The sequence below is a fragment of the Gopherus evgoodei genome, chromosome 3 (assembly GCF_007399415.2).
Source record: "Gopherus evgoodei ecotype Sinaloan lineage chromosome 3, rGopEvg1_v1.p, whole genome shotgun sequence".
Classification (NCBI taxonomy): Eukaryota; Metazoa; Chordata; order Testudines; family Testudinidae; genus Gopherus; species Gopherus evgoodei.
Genome location: NC_044324.1, coordinates 128,679,538 through 128,701,432, shown reverse-complemented (window position 1 = coordinate 128,701,432; position 21,895 = coordinate 128,679,538). Strand labels below are relative to the sequence as shown.

At 38.2% G+C, this 21,895-nt stretch overlaps 2 protein-coding genes across 6 annotated transcripts in view; one reads left to right on the top strand and one right to left on the bottom strand.

The window, feature by feature from the left end:
• Window positions 1–21,895, top strand: part of TFB1M (transcription factor B1, mitochondrial) — a 49,732-nt gene that overhangs the window by 24,004 nt on the left and 3,833 nt on the right. For all 5 annotated transcript variants that reach the window (XM_030556638.1, XM_030556637.1, XM_030556635.1 and 2 more), the window contains exon 6: window positions 2,752–2,871. In XM_030556638.1, coding sequence (XP_030412498.1) covers window positions 2,752–2,871 — 120 coding nt within the window. The remainder of the gene's footprint in view (window positions 1–2,751; window positions 2,872–21,895) is intronic.
• CLDN20 (claudin 20) lies at window positions 7,427–15,434 on the bottom strand. The gene is made up of 3 exons (XM_030556639.1): window positions 15,371–15,434; window positions 14,796–14,989; window positions 7,427–10,560 (listed from the first exon to the last, which is right to left on the bottom strand). The coding sequence occupies exon 3, from the start codon at window positions 10,463–10,465 to the stop codon at window positions 9,806–9,808; it is 660 nt and encodes a 219-aa protein (XP_030412499.1). The 5' UTR covers window positions 10,466–10,560; window positions 14,796–14,989; window positions 15,371–15,434; the 3' UTR covers window positions 7,427–9,805.

The window sequence follows — 21,895 nt, the reverse complement described above, 5'->3', positions numbered from 1 at the left end:
CTGCTTCATTCCAAGTAGCTTCCACAGCATGCTCCTTTTCTGTCTTCAACTATATTTCCTTTCCTCATTGGCTGACATTTTGAGTTAGCGCTTCATCTTGTTTTTCTAAATCTTTGTCACCTCAAGAATTGCACTGGAAGTAATATTTTACCCTGCTTTATTTTAGACCTCCCTTGCTAACAGAAGATCTTCAGATTCTTACCAGTGATTAAACACTTCAAACATAGGGAGTTTCTTGTCAGTGGAGGCCATAGACGCTGGTCTTTCCTGAATATAATCTTGATGCCAGAAATCTGAATGGAACCATTGCCAATCTCTTCACCATACCCTGACTCTGATAAGAATAAAACTGAATGCACCAAATCAATTTCCAATTCTAAGAACTGCTGGGGCAGTTTTTGACTGGTTACATTTAATTTGAAAACAGAAACTGGATGAAAGTGAAATTGATCTGCCTGCTCTCCACAGACTCTCTGAGATGTTTCTGGGTCAACTGATAATCAGCTGACTCACTCTACAATGCCCTCAGACATTTTTCATCATTCTCAGTCTTTGAGAAAACCAGAGTACCATTTTCTCAGCCACTTCACTGTTTGTTACCTGAGTGTATATTCTGTGTGTTGCACTCAAAAAGTTAAAGTAGCAGCTCCAAACTGAAAACCAGGTTAGATGTTAAGTTTTACCTGCAGGGTCTTTTGTGAATTGTGTAAATGAGAAATACAGTGATTGTATGCCATAAATTAAATCTCTGCTATTATTTCGGGTACCTAAAGCATTACTCCGATACCTAGAGCTCCCATCATTCTGCTACATTTACTGCAGTTTTTGTGAGAACGGGGTTCGAGATAAGTACTTAAGTGGTTCCAGTAGATGGCTGAAGAGAACATCTGGGACAAGTAGTCTGTATATTGTGAATGTGAAATAAAGCAGCCTTCTTTTATCATCACTGAGTCCATGTGATTTCTGGCACAAAAGATCCAGTTCTTTTTCCCAAAATACTTGATAACATAAGAGCTATTAGCCTAAAGTATAAAGTGGAAAGATGTGGAATGCTATGATATCAACAAAAAAGAATTACAAAGAAAATTGAGAACACAGAAACACTCCGTACTATATATAGCTATAACCAGCTGTATGTGCCTTAGGGTTTTTTTCCAACATGACATGCAGATTATAGTGTTTCTGCACCCAACATAGCTCAAATGACATGCAAAATAGCATGCCCGTTAAGTTCCTTGTATTTAGAAAGCTGAAAAGACTGAACATTATAAAGTGGAGTGATGTTTTCAAGGTCATGGAATGAGTCGGTGGTGGTTGTGTTTACACTGTAGGATCTTCTGTTTCTTGGTTTCTGATTTATTTAAATGTACGTGATTCCAATTAATGTTTTATAAAAGAAAAGATCAAAGCCTTTCAGTGTTATGGTTCACATTTCCATTATTTATATGAGTTGGTATGCCTTTTTGGGAAATACACTACCTTCAGTAAAAAAAAAAAAAGGTTACCTTATGGTCAGCTAGGAAACTGGGAGTCAGAACTTCTAGATTTTATTCCTGGATCAGTCATTCTCTGTTTAGGCCTTAGGCAAGTTGTTTCACCTTTCTTCTTCTCTTTAACTGTTTGTAAAAATTGGACATAGATACCCAGGATATAGGTGTCTTATAAATACTTAAAATGCTCTAGTAGAAGAACAGGAATAATAACACTTAGCCAGTTTCACCAGCATATATAGAGATACACGTTTAGATCATCAGATGAAAGATACTAGTAAGCAGAATTTCTAATTTTATTGGAAGAAAAAAAAAACTGTGACCAAAAATACTTCTTACTGTTGTTATTTTTTACTTGGCACAAAATCAGACATTGCCCATATATGGATTTTAGATGGAATGAGAAGCTTGAAAGACGAAAACGGGCAACAGGAAGGAAGAAAGTGATGATACTCATTCTGACAGTAAAACGTCTTTGAACAACTTTATGTGGCACAGAACTTGTATTTTCTTGCCTGGGGTTTTCAGGTGGTCATTTACAAAACTAGTAATTGTTGCTTTGTAAGTCTTTTTGGACATTTTTTGGAAATTAAGAGATCTTCAGAGCTGAATTTTAAGTGAAAAATATTTGAAGATTTTTTGCCTCATATTTATTAAACTTTAATTTAACGATATTTTTAAAATGTCATCCAGTTATTGAGGGAAAAATCAGCCTTTGTATTAAGTTCAGATGGATTTACAGGGAATAATACTTTTATTTGCTTCTTTATACTGAGTCTGTGAGAACTCATTTGACTAATATTTGATCTTGCAAGAATTAAAAAAGACCAGAAAAATAAACACCCAAATATGGACACTGGGAACAAAGGCTTTGAGAACATTGTCACCCAATTCTGTCTTCAGCATGAGCCATATAAGCAGATCTGTTCAGGTGGCTTCCAGAACCGTTTTTTATATCAGTGAAGCTCCACAAAAGTGCAGGGAACTACCTGTGCAGATTTAACTACAGGTCTGGAGTAATAAATTGTATGTAATTCAGATACCTTGATAGGCATGTTAGAAAAACTTTAAATGGTTTGGATGTTATTTTTGATCTTTGTATTTATTTTTAAGAGGGTGCTTTTAAAAAAAATATTTTCTTACTCTTGGTTTTAAATATCCTTACTTAGATTAAGCTGCAAGTTGATAGAGCTTTAATATTCTTTCCACTTGGTCAGTCTGGATTCATTGACTTATAAATGACACTCTGATTATCCCATAGAGGCTCACAGCCACCATAGGAAGCAAGCAACGTAGCAGACTGTCCATCATGTCTCAGTACCTCTGCACTGTTCAAGACTGTTTCACAATTCCAGGTCGAGCCTTTGTTCCAAAACCAGAGGTGAGTCATCTTTGTGTGTTGACTTTGCTAGCAGGAGATACTGTAAAGAATTAGATGAAGCTGTAGCATGTAACAGCAACTTGTAAAAAGATCAATACTTGTACAAAAAGGTCTGATCCTGAGAGATGCTTAAAGCCATTGGAATGAGTGGGAGTTGAGGGCACACAGCACATTTCACGATCAAGGCCAAAAGGAGTGTGGACCTGATCCTGTAAAAGACGTTGCAGAAATACAGTAGCCACTGAGAGATGAGTAATAAGATGACAGGAGGCATAGAAAGCCTTCCGTACAAGGGGAGCTTGAAATGGTTGAGACTGTTTATAGAGATGATGGTATAAAGAAGTTAAATAAAGGAACATGGGGAAACAATCAGTGAAATTGAAACATGGTAAATTTAAAATTGATAAAAGGGAATATCTTTATCACATACAATTAACCTGTGAAACTGACTGTCACAAGGTATCACTGATGCCCAGAGTTTAGTGGGACTCAAAATAGGGTTAAACATTATGTGGATAACATTCACAGTGACATTAGATCGGATTTTTTTTAAAGAAAGAATATGAATTGTCATGTTTCAGGGAATAAGCAAACCACTAAGTGAGAGGGTCAAGAAAATTCTGGTATGGATAAGCTATTCCGGAATTGTCTATTTTGATGATTCTTGTATTTTGCTTTGGAGTATCTGGTACTAGTCACTTCTGAAAGAGGATGTTGGACTAGCTAGATCTGCTGAGCTGATCAGATAGATCGATTATATTCTTTTTTTCCTGCTCCTATTGAAGACAGTGGTAAAACTTTCATTGACTTTGTTGTAGGATTGGACCATAAACTGGGATTGCATTATAATACTAATGAATACAAGGTTTAACGTTTTTATATAATGTAAAAATGTTGGGGCTAGATTCACAAGGGGAACTTAAGCATTACAACGCCTAAAGTCCTAGGCATCCTGCTGCCCCATGGAATTCACAACCCTGAGTTAGATTGTATGTGCATTGTAAAGGGAGAGTTAGGTGCATAAGAAAGGGATACATAGAAGCCAGCAAACTAGCCAGTGGGAAATACTGAGAAGAAGCCTTCTTTTGTATAGATTAGGTGTACTCTGAGCTTAGCTACTGGATTGGGCCGTGCAGCTGAGATAGGCAGAGAAATGTCTACTCTCAGAATCCTACCAGGGCATGAGGACTTATGCAGTTTTGCACTTGCCCACTAGCAAAAGCTTAGGCACCCAAGAAACGCAGGCACCTACAAAGTTAGGTGGCAGCTCAGTAGTGGTTTTGTGAATGACGAGGTACCTAAATGTTGGACATAAGGCACTTATAGAGGCGAGTAGGCACCTCAGTCCTTTTGTGAATCTAGCCCCAGGTACCTGCATTTCCCTTCTTTTGATTGATTTTTCTCCTTTAAATGGACAATCTTTATCGAGGGAATCGGATCAGTGCTTCCACAATTAGAATGGTACAATTTTGAGTGCACACAGTTTTGTACTTACACATTTTATCTGAGGAAGATCCTCAAAGCAAAATGCATTATATGGGATCTATACTGACTTGAACTGCATTCATTAATGCTGAACAGTGACAGCACGTTGATTCTAAAGTTTCATTCAGCAATAAACATCTTTGTGGGAATTAATAAAATAGTTTAAAAGTATTTAATGATTGAATATAAAATGAAAATAGCCTTTAAACAGATTAATAGCCAGTGAGCAACTGTAAAACATTTGATTGGGATATGAGTAAACATTTAGAGAGCGAAAGTTTAAATACAAAATATCAGGAAAGTGATCCTGGGGCATAAGGGGGATGCTTAGCTGCAACAGAGCATTGGTGAAACTACAGTATATAAATCAGTCTGATCAACTCCCAGTTCAGCTGCTACAGTGCTACTCAGATGCTGTTCAGAAATATTTTAGGGCTGCTCGGTGTATAGCACCATTGGAGTAAATTGAGGCTGGAGGCAACTGAGTGAAGCACTACCACTGAAAAGGGTTAGAATAATGCAGATTATTATTAATGTTTTCTGATGGCAGTGAGGAAAGCTGTTTCAATAAGTGAGTATTTTCCCCCTCTTCCTTCTTCTAAAGTAAACCATTCTTTTGGACTGTGATTTGAAAACTGCTTACTGAAAATAGCAAGGTCTCTTAACTAAAGGAAATAACTAATGAAATATCTACACGTTTCTAAAACGTGTTGTTTTAAATGTTTAAATGTTTTACAGTCCCATTCCGAGGGATGAGCCAGAGCTGGTCACAAGTTACGCTTGTAACATCCCAGTCCTTTCCATAGCAATGTATTGGAATATCAAAAACTCCTGTAACGTTGAAGAGTTTTTAAAGAAACCTCAAACAAACAAATGACACATCTAACATTGCCAAACGAAGTTTCATCAGTACATGAGGGCAGGGGACTGGACTCGATGACCTCTCGAGGTCCCTTCCAGTCCTAGAGTCTATGAGTCTATGCCAAAATGTTGGAGCTGGGTCAGTTTGTTTAAATATATTTTGTGACGGGTTGGAACACCCACCCTACCCCCTCGCCTCTCACCCCATCCCGGGCCAGGATGCCACCTGATGTGCTGGGGTTTCACTGAGCCTGCCTGCTCCAGTAGCCTAGGCTCCCTCTTCCTGTTTTACTGTCAGGCTTTCTGGCCTCTGGCAGCACATACACTTGGTTAGGGATGCACCAGCTGTAGAGTCACACAGAATCTGCAAGCAGCTGTCTATGGGGAGATTCAGCTAAGAAGTTGCCCGGCACTGAAGTGCACACCTCCTTTGGGTTGTAAACCCAAATAATATTGTCTTGCACTGTGCAGCTCTCTCTATACAGCACAAGCTCATAAAAATTCGCCTTCTCCCTTTGTGATGTTGCACTCCATATGTTTTATGGAAATATGTTTATAAGTGTGAATATGATGTAACTGGAATATGTTTCATGCAAAAGGTCTCTTGTAAGGTATCATTACAAAGCTTATGATCTACTGACTGTGTTCATCCTATTTGTTTGCATGTATTATTTCTATGTCTAGAGTTAGGCGAATAAGATATAAACTTGTATTACTGATGTAAACACATTAGGTGGAAACCATTAAGAGTCCTTCAGAATCAATGAACTGTGAATGGTTTGTTTACCTGCAAGCCTCCATGTGTTAGCCAGCCCAGGGAGGATGGTGGAATCCATCTTAAACCTATTGCTTTTCCATTTAGAAAGAGGAGTGGGGATCCAGAGAGGACAAAAGATTCCTGCCTCGTGCCAAAGCTATAAAAGGAGGTGGAAGAGAACAAAGGGAGGTCCCACTTGGGATGGGTGAAGTTGCCTCTCCATGAGAGTTGGACCTGTCCCCATTATAAGCAGTGGGGTTGCACATGTGTAACTGAAAGCAGACTGTTACTTACAAGAGTGCATGAAGCAAAAACTGCACAGCTTCACTGTCAGATCCCAGGCTGAGTTTTCAGGACCGATGATAAAAAACATTTTTTCTTGTAAACTGAGCAGATTTAACCTGGAATCCTTGAGAGAGAAAAACACAGTTCTGTCATGCCATGTTCACAGTAGAGCGACAGTTCCAAGTTCTACTGATTTCCTTCCTGCTCTACCTTCTCTTGTAATTTCATATCCCAGCAGAAGCAGCTCAAGGGACAATACAGGCAGCCTGAAGATAACAGGGTCATATAAAGTACCCTTGGGGTCAGCCCTGTATCCTCTCCCCTCCCTCCCACTGGGAGATCTCCTGAACTGTGAGAAAGGAAGTGGAGACAGACCAGTGCTTCTCAGGAGGAGTAGGGAGTTCGAAACTGGCCAACTTTTCTAACTCGCCTGCAGAGCTCTTCTGGGGAGACTGCGCTCCCCTGCCTTAGCCCATTTCTAGGTCTTTGTCTGTCTTTGTCTCCTCTTCTGGGCTGCATTGTTTTTCCTCCAGCCTTGTTGTCTCCCAGATTCTTTGCTCTTAATCTTCTCTCCCCCACTCGTCCCCGCTTCCCTCCCCCACCCCCCAATTTCCTCTGCATCGCGAGCCTCTGTGTGTCGCACATTGCTAATTACGTTCAAAGCTACCTGGAACTTCTTACAGCCAGCATGGAGAAAAGACTACGGTCAGTCAGGGGCACTAAATATCTACAATTATATTTTTAAGACCAGTTGTTTTGTTGGCCATTTACTCCCTCCAACGTTCAGTTTTTATAAAAGTAATATCAGTGAGTCCTAGCTCTCTTTTATAGCAGAAATGTGTGAACTGAGAGCAAATGAGGAAAACCTAGAGCTGGGGCCAAAATCTCAACTTTGTGCTGGTCATCCCTCCTCTCTAGCAAAGGAGGCTAGTTGAGGGCAAGGCAGCATTGGTGTAGTCAAAACTGGGGCTACTGAAAACCAGCCTCCTGAATCAGGTGGCTGTAACTGGATCCCTGTTGCCTCCCACTCTCCTATGTTAAGTAGAGCTCCACCACCTGAGAATCTGGCTCTCAGACTGTTGATAGGCTTTTAGCTGGCAATGGGTTGATCAGAATGAAGTCCTGTAATCCCCTGTCTTTTTCTGATTAGTACCCTTCAAAAAAGACCACATGCTTAAAGTTAAGTTTTTATTTATTGAATATTTCTCTCTAAACTAAAGCAAACAGTGACTATTGCAAGAGCAAAAGAAACAGAAATCAGCAGACAAAAACATTGCAGCTATTTTTCACACTTCTTTTGCCACATTTTGCTTTACGACTCCTGCTGTCTTGTTGTAGATTTATCCTCCAACTTTTTGCCATGATCCTTGAGAGTTTGACTACTATACAACCTTAATTAGATACCAATACTGGGTGTGGAGCTGCTTTTTTTCTCTTGGGAAGTTGTTGAGGCGCTTGTTGTGAGTTAAACCAAAAGTTCTTACTTAGATTTTGCTTTGGTAAATAAGGAACTTCTGATTCTTCTATATAAGTAGTCTTGGCAAAGGAGTCTTTCTTAGCTGCTTATGTAACAGTTGAAATTCTCAGTTTTGCTTATAACATGCAAATAAATATTTTTTGGGTCTTTCCCAAGACAACTCTTTTTTGGTTCTTGTTTTCTCTGGTGATTTTTAAAAAATACTGATTTCAATGTATAGGCTAGAGATGCTCCTGATTTGACATGCAAATATTTTTAAAATAATAATACCTCAATTAATCAGTTCTCCAGAAAAATATAGGTGTTTCTAGAAAACTATACACCCCTGAATGTATACTCTTTTACAACATAAACTCAATACAACTGTCTTGGAGTGTTGCGGTGCACTAGGCCACTGTCCCTAAATAACCTGGGCTTTTTCAGTTCTGGTTCTGGCTAAGTCTGAACCACTGAATTACTGCTGATCCGGCACAGTTGCCAGTGATGGTACAAAACAAATTGCTTCATAAAATAGGCAGAAAATTCAAATGCTTGCTGTTAACATATAATATAAGGCAAGTTCTCGTAACTCAGAGCTAATGGATATATGCTAGAGACTGTCATTGTGAGTACAAAATCATTGCTCTCTTTATAAAAGCCCATAACAAAAGATTAAGCTTCACTCCTTCCACACCATTCAGATTTCTTTATTTGATGCTTACTATATTAATCTATTTTATACTACAGTTCTACCATATATTTTAATGATTCATGAGCTAATAATCTGAGCACTAAAAAGCTGTATAAGAATAAACAAGACATATTCTAGTACCTGACTGAACTGTGAGGAACTTGTCCAGAGTCATATCCCCAGACATTCAAACCTAGGTCCACTCCTCTTTTTATGCCCTCACTTACATTAGCAAATTCACATCATTTTTTTTTTTTTTTTTTTAACATCTAGGACAATATTTGACATGAGACATCGCCTACAAATGTCCAATAAGTTCTGCATGCTGGAAAGAAGGGTCTGAGGCTTTAGAAACATTCACCAAGTTAATTAAACCGATTAAGTACTTGTAAACTAAGATGCTGTCATTGACCACTGCTGTATATGGCATATTGCAGTGGGTTTGACCCATTGACTTCAACGGGTGTTGGATCAGGCTCTATGAAATTAAATTTTAAAAGGGCCAAAAATGTATAGGTTTCAATAAATGATGACTAAATAACAGGAGGTGAAATACTCCATTAGTTAAAGGCTAGTGGTTTGCTTTGTAGAGTAAGGAAGATAAGTCAGGGAGGGTGCCGATTTTTCTTGTGCCTAAATGTGTAGCCAGTGGGTTAAAGCTTCCAAGTATTTCCTCAATCATTATGACACTTCTTTTGTTGTGTTCCTCCTCAAATCGAACAGTTGTTGTTTGGTGGTAGATTGCCAGGAGTTGGAGACTACCTAGTAGACTTTTCTTTTAAAATAAAACATGGAACCCACAGCAGCTGGTGATTTTGGAGGGGCCATTTTTGGCAGTATCTCAATGGCAGCGTTAGCTCTTCAGCTCCTGATATGCCGATATACAATGTGGCTGCGTTTTTTAAAAAGAAATCTAGTTACCATGGCAGTTGGGAGCTGGAAACGAAAGGCAGATGTGGCTGTGATTAAAAGCAATGCACGGGGCTTCACACAGAGGGAGAGTTGGTTTTGTTTGTGCCATAATTAAAACGAAACTCTAAAAAATAAATAAATCACAAATTTTGGTACATTACTGATATCCTGTATTTGCTGAATAGATTTTCTTTTGTGTTTAACTGTCTGTGCTGTAACTAAACGTTAGTTTAATTGCACTGTTTGAATTGGTTTCTTTCTCTTCAATAAATTTCAGCTGGAAAGCCAAAGAATTTGGTTTGAAAAATCAGCACAAAAAAAAAATGCAGCAGATTTTTATGCTTTATTTCCTCTTTTTTCCTGATTTTAATTAAAATAAAAATACTTTGTTAAAATGTAATTGCAGCCTTGACATTAAGAACAGTTAATTTTTTTTTTTTAAATCTTAAGTAAACAAAAAAGCCCCAGCTGATAGACGTTACTATATTTACACATAGTCCTTCAGGTTGTAGCCTGCATTGTTCTCTTGCTGTGTGGCTGGAAACTGTTGTTGCTTAGTAGGGTAAATCCATGCTCCCTGCTGCTTTTTAGAACAGGTTGTGCAGAAGATCACACCTGCAATGAACAGAAGTCCTGCTGAAATGAATCCAGTATAAACAGCTCCTCCTGGTTCATTTTTACTGCTCTCTGGGACTGTTGGGTCCATAAAATTTGAAATTATCTCTCTTGTGTACCAGGATGTTGGTACCAACTCAAAGATTCCTGCAAGGATGAGGCAGACCCCTCCAGCAGAAGAAGTGTAGCTTTTGGTGTCCCTGTCTCCTCCCAACTTTGTGCACTTCATTCCTACTGTGGAGATGCAGATCCCAAAAGCTGATAGGATGCAAGACAGGACCATGGTTGTCCGTGCAGCCTGGATGTAAACAGGGAGGGATAGGACTGAATATTTCAGAGTGCAGCTAAACATCCCGGTGCTGTACCATGTGCAGTCCATCCAGAGCCCTTGCATCTGTGTTATAGCTGTTATGATATTTGAACCCACATCTGCATTTACTTTCCAGTTGGGCAGTAGAGTGGCTGTGATGGCACCGAAAACACCCATCAAAGCTAAAATAAAAGCAAAGAACTGTAGACCTGCCGATGCCATGATGATTATCTTCTGTCACCTTTTGTCTGTCTGTTCCTCTTCCGTTGTAAACGTTTGTAGCTGGCTGATAGCTTCCCAGCCAAGGCTGTAGCCGTCTGTGTGTGACAGAAAAAGGAGGGGAGGAGAAGGGCAGGGGGAAAGAAAGGCGAAATCAGGAAACAAAAAAGCTTGCATTTAAAGTAAGAGCTATCTGAATGAGTATCTGAACGTGACTCTGCAGCAGATGAGAAGCCTGCAGAACAGCTGAGCAGCTGTACACAAGGCACTTGAACGTAAATGTTTACAAATGGACAGTGTTTTAGAGATCGATAACAAGAAAGAGCTGCCCTTTCATATGTGACTAAGCCATGAGCTAAAACTTGCTCTACCAAAGTTATGTTTAATGGTAGCATCCAGATTTTTGGCTTATTAGGCAAAGTGAATGCTGTATATAAAATTATAGAATTTGGCAAACATACTGGGGGACAATATATTTTACTCTTCAAGTACTTGACCTTAATTGTGTAATAGGAATTGGCATATAGCTGTTATCAATATTTTTATTTTTAAAAAAATCAATTAACATTTTCTATTCATTCTAAAATGTTCTTGTTTAAAAATAGCAACCACTCTTGTGTCTAATAATACCATCACTAAATTAAATATTTTTGGGGAGGAGCGAAGAGACAGGTCAGCTTCATTTAAAATATATGTACAATTAGGCTATCATTGGTGTAATCCTTTTCTGAATTTTTTCTTTAGTTCCAGGAACATGGTCCTAAGATCACATGAAGGATTTTAGCAGCAGTTTTATGATTGTCAACACAAACAGAAATAATGATTGCACTGTTATTCAACTGATCTGTCAGTCTTAGGTTCTAGAGAACGTCTGTCACTGTTGGGTTTGTGGTATTTCTGTGACGTTAAGGCATTCCAATCAGTAGCTCCTTGTTAAATCTAGTTTTAGGTGCTGAATGCCACAAGGCCTGGTGACTTTGGGAGCTGAGGCTGCTCTAAGTCTCTGCGTTAAAATTTTTTCCCTAAAATTGAAGCTTGATGTCCAAATAAAGTATTTGGCTGAAAAACAAACATTTTCCCCCAGCCATTTTAATATTATCATTTACAATTGTTTTTGTAATAAAAAAGATCCGCTCTTAATGACTTTTGAATGTATTCATCTCCGATCACTGTAGGGTTGCCAACCCTTCAAAATTGGCTGGAGTCTCCAGCAATGAAAGATTAATATTTAATTAAAGATTATGTCATGTGATGAAACCTCAAGGAATATGTCCAACTAAAACTGGCAACCCTAAATCACTAACACTGGGAGAAAAAACCTGGGGTTAATTTACAATATAACCTTTATTGTATGCAGTATTGTGTTGGTGTCAGGATATTAGACAAGGTGGATGAGGTAACATCTTTTATTGGACCAACTTTTGGTAAGAGAGACAACCTTTCAAGCTGCACGGAGCTCTTCTTCAGGCCTAGGAAAGGTACTGAGAGTGTCAGTGTGACACACTCAGTACTTTCCCCAGGCCTGAAGAAGAGCTCTGTGTAAGATCAGAAGCTTGTCTCTCTCACCCACAGAAGTTGGTCAAATAAAAGATATTACCTCACCCACCTTATCTCTCTGATATAACCTTAGGGTAGATTCTGCCACCTTTATACCAACTGTACCATAATCTGTGTTTTACCTCATCTAGATTAATAAGGCTTGACCCTGTGCTCATAGAAGTCTGTGGCAAGGCTCATATTGACTTCAGGAACAGTCCCAATGTGAATGAGAAGGCCAGAAGACTCCCTAAGTATTTTTATGGGGGGGAATCTAGATACTGAGGTGGAGATGGGATTATAACTATGCATGTTCATCTGAAGAGAGATGATTCAACAAAGTAATTAATTATTTTTACGGGTGTACATTAGCCTGATTAACAGATTAGCTACATCATCTGTGGACAAAAGCCTACAATTAAGAACCAAACCGTTCTAAAACAGTATAGTCCATTCAGGGAGTAATAGGCTTTCATTTAAGAAGAATCTGTTTTTATCATTTTTTTTTCCACTGCATAGTGTTCTCCAGGGAGAGTAGGAGAAGCTAATATGTGCTGTCAGCATTTAAAAAAAAAAGCATTGAAAATGTCTGGTGGGACAGCCTTATTTCTGGTCTTGCTGAGTTGGGCACTTCTTGGGATGAGAGATTTGTGTTTGTTTTTAAAAAGCTCCATTTGTATTATTATGTGAATGAGTCATGAACTAAAAAAATATATTTACAGATGGGAGCCTGTTGTGTACCAAAGTGTATGTGTTGTGAAAACCAATTATGTATTTAATCAGTTAAATACTTACTTTTACAGGGGAGGGAGGAGGTTGTGTGGAGGGAAGAGGGCATTTATACCCAAAAGAGTGAAACAATTTTGGAGGCATTCTGTAGCTGGCGTTAATACTGAGTATTTTATACCCTTTTATAAAATATCTTAATAAGGTTAGTTAAATTCAAACCTTTTAAAAAATATGATTGCAGTGCAGTTGAAATATGAAATGATCCTGTAAAAATGATTGTGGGGTTTCACATTTACATATCTTAATAACTTTCACATCAAACTTGCTCATTTCACAAGTAAAATTATGATTTTCCTAACTCACCAGCTCTGCGAGTTCAGCTAAAGATCTGAAAATCAAACCTCTGCACTTTGAATTGCTCAATGTCCTCAATAATAAAGAATCTATAGTTGGATGTTAGGTCCCAAGAAAGCACTTAAACCTATGCCTAACTCTATCCCTGTTCAGGACAGCACTTACACACTTGCTTAAATTCTATTAGCATAAATTCAGGCATGTGCTGCCCTAAAAGAGATGCTTTCCTGAATTGGGACCTTAGTGAAAAGTTCTGTTGATGGACAAACTAGAATAGAATCCAGTCACTTTTCCATAACTATGACAGTTCTGCAAAACTAACAAGAAATTAAAGGGAATAAATTTGTCCCTAAAATCAGACTGTATAATTTTGAATACTCAGGGAACAGAGGTGCTGTGTAAGAAAGTGCCATTTTTACATATTCATATTTGTGACCATAAACACACCGCAGCTTTGCTGCTTAGGCTGGCACTTTTTTTAAACTCATGGTATTGAAGAGGAATTTTTTTCACTCACGTTACAGATGGAGGGTCAGGCTACATTAACAAAAGCCAGAACACTTGCAGTAACGTAGTACCAAGGATATATGTTTATGAGCGTGGACACAATTCCCTTTAAAATGATTGAATCTTCTGGGAGTCAGGGTGAATAGAAATGAGGCCACTTCTGTTTGTCATCCCAAGTAAGGCAACTTGGAGTCGCTGGAGCCTGTGAGGGAGGCCAGGATTAGGCAAAGCTTGCCTTATGAAATTACATCTGTTGTTTGCTCTCTGGGGCTTTTAGCAGAGCCACAGGGAAGGGGCAGGCATCAGCCTGGACTTCTGCCATGTGGTTGCCAAGCTCAGTGCTGTTTGAACACTTTTTTAAAATGTCATTTAATTTTTTTACTTGTGTAAATTGAAACAAGTGGAATTTTTAATGTCAGAGGTTTAGGGAAAAGTCACAAGAAATAGTATGTGGGGAAAGTTGAAGTGGAACACAAGCTTTTCTCAAATAGTTTGCTCTTATTTTCTTATGTACAGCAAAGTGAAATTAGTTTAGATCAGTGTCTGTGTGGAAGCACTGCCCATTAAAGACTTCGTTATTTAGTAATCAAGTAATTCTCCAATTTTTGTAGTGTGTGGGATTAGTGAATGCAATTAGAATTTCCCTGTGGTAGTTAGCATAGTTTTAGTCGTTTAAAAGGCTGTTCTACATCTTTCCGACATATAGTTGATACATTCGCCAAATTGTTACAGTTAAGGTACAAATTTTAGAAAAACTGTTCCTAAAGTTATTTTAGCTTTAACATCAGTAACTCAGGCCACCCAGTTAGAAGACCTCCCCTTTTTCAGAATCCCTTCAGTTTGCTCAAACTACCAAGAATTTCTTCAGCAAAAGCATCTTGCACTTGCTGTAACAGGATCCTGTAAAGGCATGGTGTAGCTTCCATTTACAGGGCTAATTTGCATGGCTAGATCATCTCAAAACTTTCATTTTAAAAGTATGGCTTGATCAGCACATTTGGGGTTTGAGTTATCAGCTTTTCTCATACTTCATTGGTAAGTTTCAACATATTTAAACCTGCAAACATCAATCGAAAACATTGCTAGCAGTAGTTGTATGTTGTAATTCATAGGTATATGGTAAATTCCAGGCACTGTAAAACCTAGCATAAACACTGTGAACCATAATAAAAATACTATCTTCAGTTTCTGTTTGTGTAGCACTTACCGCTGAATGTGAGGTCTGAGATGTTTTCTTCACTGCCAGTGCCCTGTAGAAATACAGTTTCTCTGGAATGCAAAGATCTGTTCTTCATATAAAATAGCATTGGCGTTTTATTAAGCAAAAATTGCTTTGTGTGTTCTTTTTCTCTCTTCTGCCACAAGTGTAGCCCTGTTGCCCATTCTCTCGCTCAGTTTCATCTACCAGAGAATAAAGGAACACTTTGTTCAATGAGTTGTGTTAGAGAAACACTCTGGTAGTGAGCAAAAGCGAAGAGATTATGAGAAAAACACATGTAAAACCTTTGTCCTAAATACATAATGATATCCAGATCCCATGATGAACATTATAAACATTTGGCAAATACAGGAAAATCTTGAGAATCTAGAAAATTTGCATGTGTGTGTTTTAAAAAGATTTTAGAGTGGATTTCAATGGAATTGAGAGTCAGAATAAAGGAGTTTTATATCAGATAATTGTATATATGAGTTTACAGTTCCTAGTAAGATTTATACAGTAAGCTTGAATTCATGATTAGAAATGTTACATGCAATTCCATGTGATTTTCATGTTTTACATACCTTTCATTAACAGTCTTTAGTCTTCTGTGGATCTTCCTGTAGTTGATTCTTTCCAAGAGCTTGGATGAATGAATAAAGTAGTAACGCTCATGGAGGCTTACATAGTAAACACAGAGCACTGGCGAATTGGCCCTAACAAGTCAATGTGAAGAAGCATGTTAAATCAAGAGCAGGGTGGGGAAAATGCTGGTTGTGCAGTGAGATAAAGATGTATAATTTATGAGCTGTGGGGGTACATATTTGTGTTGCAGGATTTGTGAGAACTTAAAATGCTTTTGTGTTATCACTTTCTTATGAAGAATATTAGCGGCTCATCATAACGTGGGGGAGACTTTCTTCTGTAACGTAATGAACTCTACAGAGTTAGTATTTTAATGCTGAACCACAGTATTACAATTACTGTGTGATATGTACAACTTTCCATAACCTCTCATAGACCAAAAATTATCAGTAAGTTTTGATCCATAAAGAAGTGACCTACAAGTGTCTTAGATTTAATCAAAATGAGGGCACTTTGTTGCCTACTTGTAGTTGTCTTAGTTTAGTTCACTGAAATCCTATAGTGCACGAGATTTTTCGCCTTCCTCTGCAGCTTGGGGCACGGTCACTTGCTGGAGGATTCTCTGTAGCTTGAGATCTTCAAACCATAATTTGAGGACTTCAATAACTCAGACATAGGTTAGGAGTTTGTTACAGGAGTGGGTGGGTGAGATTCTGTGGCCTGCATTGTGCAGGAGGTCAGACTAGATGATCATAATGGTCCCTTCTGACCTTAAAGTCTGTGAGTGTGAGATACTCTTTAAAATATTTTGTGAATACAGCCTGTAAAACTCAAAGTTTTCAAAGAGATGATGTATCTTTAGTTCTGCTGTTTGAGAGGGGTGGGGGGAATAAGAGGAAATTAAATATACCCTCCCTCCCCAAGCGCCCCCCCCCCCAGCAATGTTGAAGTTCTAACTTACTGCACAAAAGCAAAGAAATTCCAGGGAAATTTTTCAAATGTTGGGCCTCAAGCTGGTGTGATATCAGAATCAGGTCCAGTGGTGTTAGTGGGGTGGCGCAACTGCAAATGAGAAAAGAATATTTTCCTGAATATTTTTTTTCACTAGGGTTAGACCTGAATGAAAACTCGAGATGTGAATGTTACGAATTTTGAGGAAATTAGTTCTGCTTTCAAAATATACAACTGTCCCTTATCTCGGTGGTGGACAGATAAAAACCTAGTTCGGAGAACTCTTGTGTCTCAGGGTGCTGGCTTGTGCCCATCTTATTTAGAGTGAAGACAATTGTTGCTTCTCATTTTGGTGAAGTTTTAAAATAAAACAATCTAAGAAAGGAGTGTCTAGGGGTGTAGCTAGCACTGCTCTGCTGCAGACATGTATTTCCCATAATCTGAGCTTTGTTGCGACTGCTGGGTAAGTGATAGTTACTTTACCTGAACAGTTGACTGGCGCACAAACTGATTTTTCTTTAGTGCATTTGTTTTCATTGTCCAGGGAATGGGCAGACCTAAGCTAAATTACATGTTTGTGTTGATGTTGTTGTATTATGTGGCAGGAATCTCCATCGTACTAGGATACCCTGCTGGAACAAGGAGTGGTAATGAGTGTTGTTACACTGTTGGCAGATCAGTTTATTTCAACTTTAAACATTTTTAGCTTTTATTATTACTTTATTTTTGCATTATTTGTAATTATTTTTTGCCTATTAAAAATATTTGGAAAATAAGGAAAAAGAGCTGACAGTAAGATAAGCAAATGAATCCATATATTTTAAATGCATTTGTGTACACTGTGCTGCTAGTTTTATGTTATTCTAGCCTTTTTAATATGCATAAAATAGAAAGAAGGGGATAATAATGTATGTAATTTAAAGAAAGTGTCCAATTACAAGTAAAAAGCATTTTCCTGTATCTGTTGCCATAGTAACCAGGCAGTTTCCTAGGTTTCTAACGAAAACGGTTCCTGTAATTGAGTGACTGCTGAGGAGTGCTTTGTTTTTTTCTAGAAGCTGAAAATATTGCTGGTCAGCTGTGAGATTGCAGATTTTCTTCCAAAGGAAAGCTGGTGTCCTCCTAAATTGTAAATTGCATTTAATTTTTTTCTGAAATTTTCTTTACAAAGGTAACTCCTACTTCCAAAACCAAGGATTCATATATCTCACTTTGAAGTCATTCTTCAAAATGCAGGGGGGGCAGGGTAGATGACCCAAATGGGTTGTTTTGGTCCTGTTACCTCTTATTTTGTGAATATTGGGTTTTTTATGTCTTAGGTTAAATTTTAAACAATAGTCACCTAAACTTGAGTACTCACGATGCCTGAGCAAACAGCTGATTGTGCATGTAAAATATGTTTTTGCATATGCAAACCAGCACTTGCATGTCCAGCTGCTAAATTTTCCCAGCTAAGTATGCATTTTGCATATGCAGATAATTAATTTGGATGTGCATTTGGCTTTTCATGAATTTTTTTTTTTTTTTGGCTGCAGCATATACTCCCAGGACCAAGTTTCAGTTACACTGATGTGAATCTTTTTTTCATTGACAGGTGGAATTTTTCTGGATTTACTTGAGTGTAGTAACCAGATTGTCATTTCAGTCCAGACCAGTGGTTCATGTAGTCTGACATAGCTCAATACCAGATGCTTCAGAGGGAGGTGTAAAACTTCCATAATAGACAAATATGCAGTAACATGCCTGTGAAGGAAATTTCCTTCTAATCCCAGGCAGTTAATGGTTGGTTTACATCTTACAGCATGAGGGTTGATATCCTTTGTACTTTTTATCCTATCTAATATATCTGCAAATAATATTCTTATTCAGTTGAATATTTAATTCCTTTCCAGTGATGCTAACTTAACTTCATTTTTTCTCTTACTTAATTGGCCTCTCAGAGTTGGTAAGACATCTCCCACCTTTTCATGTTCTCTGTATATATATATATATATATCCTCACTATATGTTCTATTCTATGCATCTGAAGAAGGGAGCTGTAGCCCACGAAAGCTTATACTCAAATAAATTTGTTAGTCTCTACGGTGCCACAAGTGCTCCTGTTCTTTTCATTGCCACACTAACTCTTGGCAGTAGATTCCATAGGTTAATTATGCATTGTGGTTAATATATATAGTATATGTAATTATCTGTTTTAGTTTGTTGTCTTTCAGTGTTAATGGATATTGCCTTGTTCCTGTATTGTGTGAAAAACTAAATAAGAAAATTCTATTGACCTGATGGGGAGGGATAGCTCAGTGGCTTGAGCATTGGCCTGCTAAACCCAGGGTTGTGAGTTCAGTCCTTGAAAGGGCCATTTAGGGATTAGGGCAAAAAGCTGCCTCAGGATTGGTCCTGCTTTGCTTTGAGCAGGGGGTTGGAGTAGATGACCTCCTGAGGTCCCTTCCAACCCTGATATTCTATGATTCTCTGTGCCTTTCATTCTTATTTATGTATCTCTGTAATGTCCCCTTATTCCTCTCCTTTCTACTCTTTTTCAGTTTCACTACATTTGGATCTTATGTCATTTGTCATTTACTGCAGGACATTCTGTATTTATTTTATTGTTCCTATCTATATTACTTTAGTGCCTAGAAGCCCCAACCACGATCAGGATTCCATTGTGACATGCACGTAGTAAGAGACTGGCCCTTCTTTGAAGATCTTAGTCTAAAAGGAGAAAATGTACAAAAGGTCTGAGTGGCTATGGAGAGCTGCTGTGACCTGCCACGGTCAAACAGCACGTCAGTGGAAGAGCCGGGACAGACTCCAAGTCTCTTAATAGAGTCCCATCCACTGCCTTATCCACAGGGTCACCCTGTCCTTCTCTTCTCTCTCTCTCTTCAAGCCTGTAACTCTTTGTGTTGCCCTTCTCTTTCTGCTGTATTCTTTTGAAAGCAGGATTTACAGAAAACTTTAAATGCAGTTTTCAAGCTGTGGGCATAACATTGTTTGTATGTGGAATTATATGTTCACTGTTATTCTTTGGTGTTTATCAGCCTAAAATCGTCTTGGATTTTTTTCCCACTGACACTGTACTGTGAGCACAAGTTTTCATTGAACTGTCCAAAGTGAGGCCCAGATATTTTTCCTGTGTGGGTACTGTTAGTGTAGAGCACATCAATGTTTGAGTAAATAAAATATTTCTTCAGTCTGGATTCCCTTGCATTTGTTGCCATTAAATTCCATGTGTAACTTTATATATTTGTAAAGTCCTTCTGAAATTCCTCATAATCCACTGTACTCGACTCACCTACATCATTTTTCCACTTCACTGTTCATCCTCACTTCCAGATAATTAATAAACATTTTAGGAAATATTGATCCTAATAGAAATCCTAGCCCTTCCCACCTCCACTATTATAACCTCTTTCGGTATTGACTGTGAAGTCCTTAGGGTGACCAGATGTCCTGATTTTATAGGGACAGTCCTGATATTTTGGGCTTTTGTCTTATATAGGAGCCTTTTATCTCTTTTCCCTACCCCGTCCCGATTTTTCACATTTGCTGTCTGGTCACCCTAGGAGGCCTGGTGTACCCACAAAACTTGTACTGTTTTAACTATACCACAGCGCCCGTAGTGTGGACACAGTTATACTGGTATAAAGGTGCTTCTGCCAGTATCGTTATTTGTATAGGGGAAAGGGAATAAGATCTACCAATTGGTATATCTTCATCTATTCCAGGAGCTGTACCAATATAACTATTGGGGGGGAGACCCCAAATTATTAAACCAGTACCAAAGCTTTGTGTAGAGAAGTCCTAAGCTTCTTTTAATAATCTCTTGTGTGAGACTTCAAACAGGTTGAGGAGATGCTGTTTACAGAAACCATACTAGTTTCTTATCATATATTCCTCATCCAGTTGTTTTATAGCTCTGTATTAAATCAGTTTGCCTAGTTTGGCAGAGAGGCTCACTGTTTTGTAATTCCCAGGATCAATTCTTGTGCTTTTTTTAAAGATAAGTACAGCATTGGCTGGTCTCCTGTTCTCTGATGTAGTAACTGATTTTAATGAGAAATTTACAAATTTTTACTGCTCAGCCACTTCATCCTTAAAGTTGAGTATACTTTAATACTAGTGTAGTACTAATTTTCAGTCTGATCCCTCTTATAAAGATGTTTTTACTTCATTGTTGTACATTCAATATTACTTAGTTACTCAACTACAATTTTGAACAAAGTCCTGTGTGTTACTCAGGATTAAATCAAAAATAGACTCGTGTGTTTTAGAACTAGCTGTTTCAAGAAACTGACTAGAATTTGATCATTTATTTTGAAAATTTACCCCTACAATCCAGTATTCCTTGTTGTTCAGAATGAAAATGTTTAGCCTTGTCTGTACTCATGGTTAAGTAATTTAATCAGATTAATTTGTCAAGGATGATTATGTACAGTAGACAGTTACTGTTTTATTTTACTTTTAGAACTTTGTTGTTGTTGCTTATATAGGAGGATTGAGACTACATTATTCCAACAATTTCCATTAAGCAAACTCAGAACAGTCCCTGCTCCAAAGAGCTTAGTTTTTATACTATAAAAATAACAGAATAAAATAGGAAACATGTAACACAAGGATTACAGATGAACTGTTGCAAGAACTGTAGTGCACTAGTAGTAACTATGCTGCTCATTCATCATTTGAACTTACTGAGTTCACCTCAACTGGCTAAGACGTGTTAAAATGCAACTCGCCTTTGGCTAGCCTAGAGTTTTAAAACATGTTAGCTAACACATTCAAATGTTACTCGTTGTACCTAGTCTACACAATCCCTAATACAATATGAAACATATGATGAAGGGTGAGCAAGACCTGTAATATGGCCGTTAAAAAAGCTAATGCGGTTTTAGGATGCATCAGGTGAGGTATTTCCAGCAAAGATAAGGAGGTGTTAATACCGTTATATAAGGCATTGGTGAGATCTCATCTGGAATACTGTGTGCAGTTCTGGTCTCCCATGTTTAAGAAGGATGAATTCAAACTGGAACAGGTACAGAGACTGGCTACTAGGATGATCCAAGGAATGGAAAACCTGTCATATGAAAGGAGACTCAAAGAGCTTGGCTTGATTAGCCTAACCAAAAGAAGGTTGGGGGGGGGGAATATGCTTGCTCTTTATAAATATATCAGAGGGATTAATATTAGGGAGGGAGAGGAATTATTTAAGCTTAGTACCAATGTAGACACAAGAACAAATGGGTATTAACTGGACACTAGGAAGTTTAAACTTGAAATTAGACAAAGGTTTCTAACCATTAGAGGAGTGAAGTTCTGGAACAGCCTTCCAAGGGGAGTAGTGGGGGCAAAAGACATATCTGGCTTTAAGACTAAGCTTGATACGTTTATGGAAGGGATGGTATAATGGGATAGCTTAATTTTGGCAATTGATCTTTGATTATCAGCAGGTAAGTATTCCCAGTGGTCTGTGATGGGATGGGATCTGACTTACTGCAGAGAATTCTTTTCTGAGTGCTGGCTGGTGAGTCTTGCCCACATGCTCATATTTGGGGTCGGGAAGGAATTTTCCTCCGGGG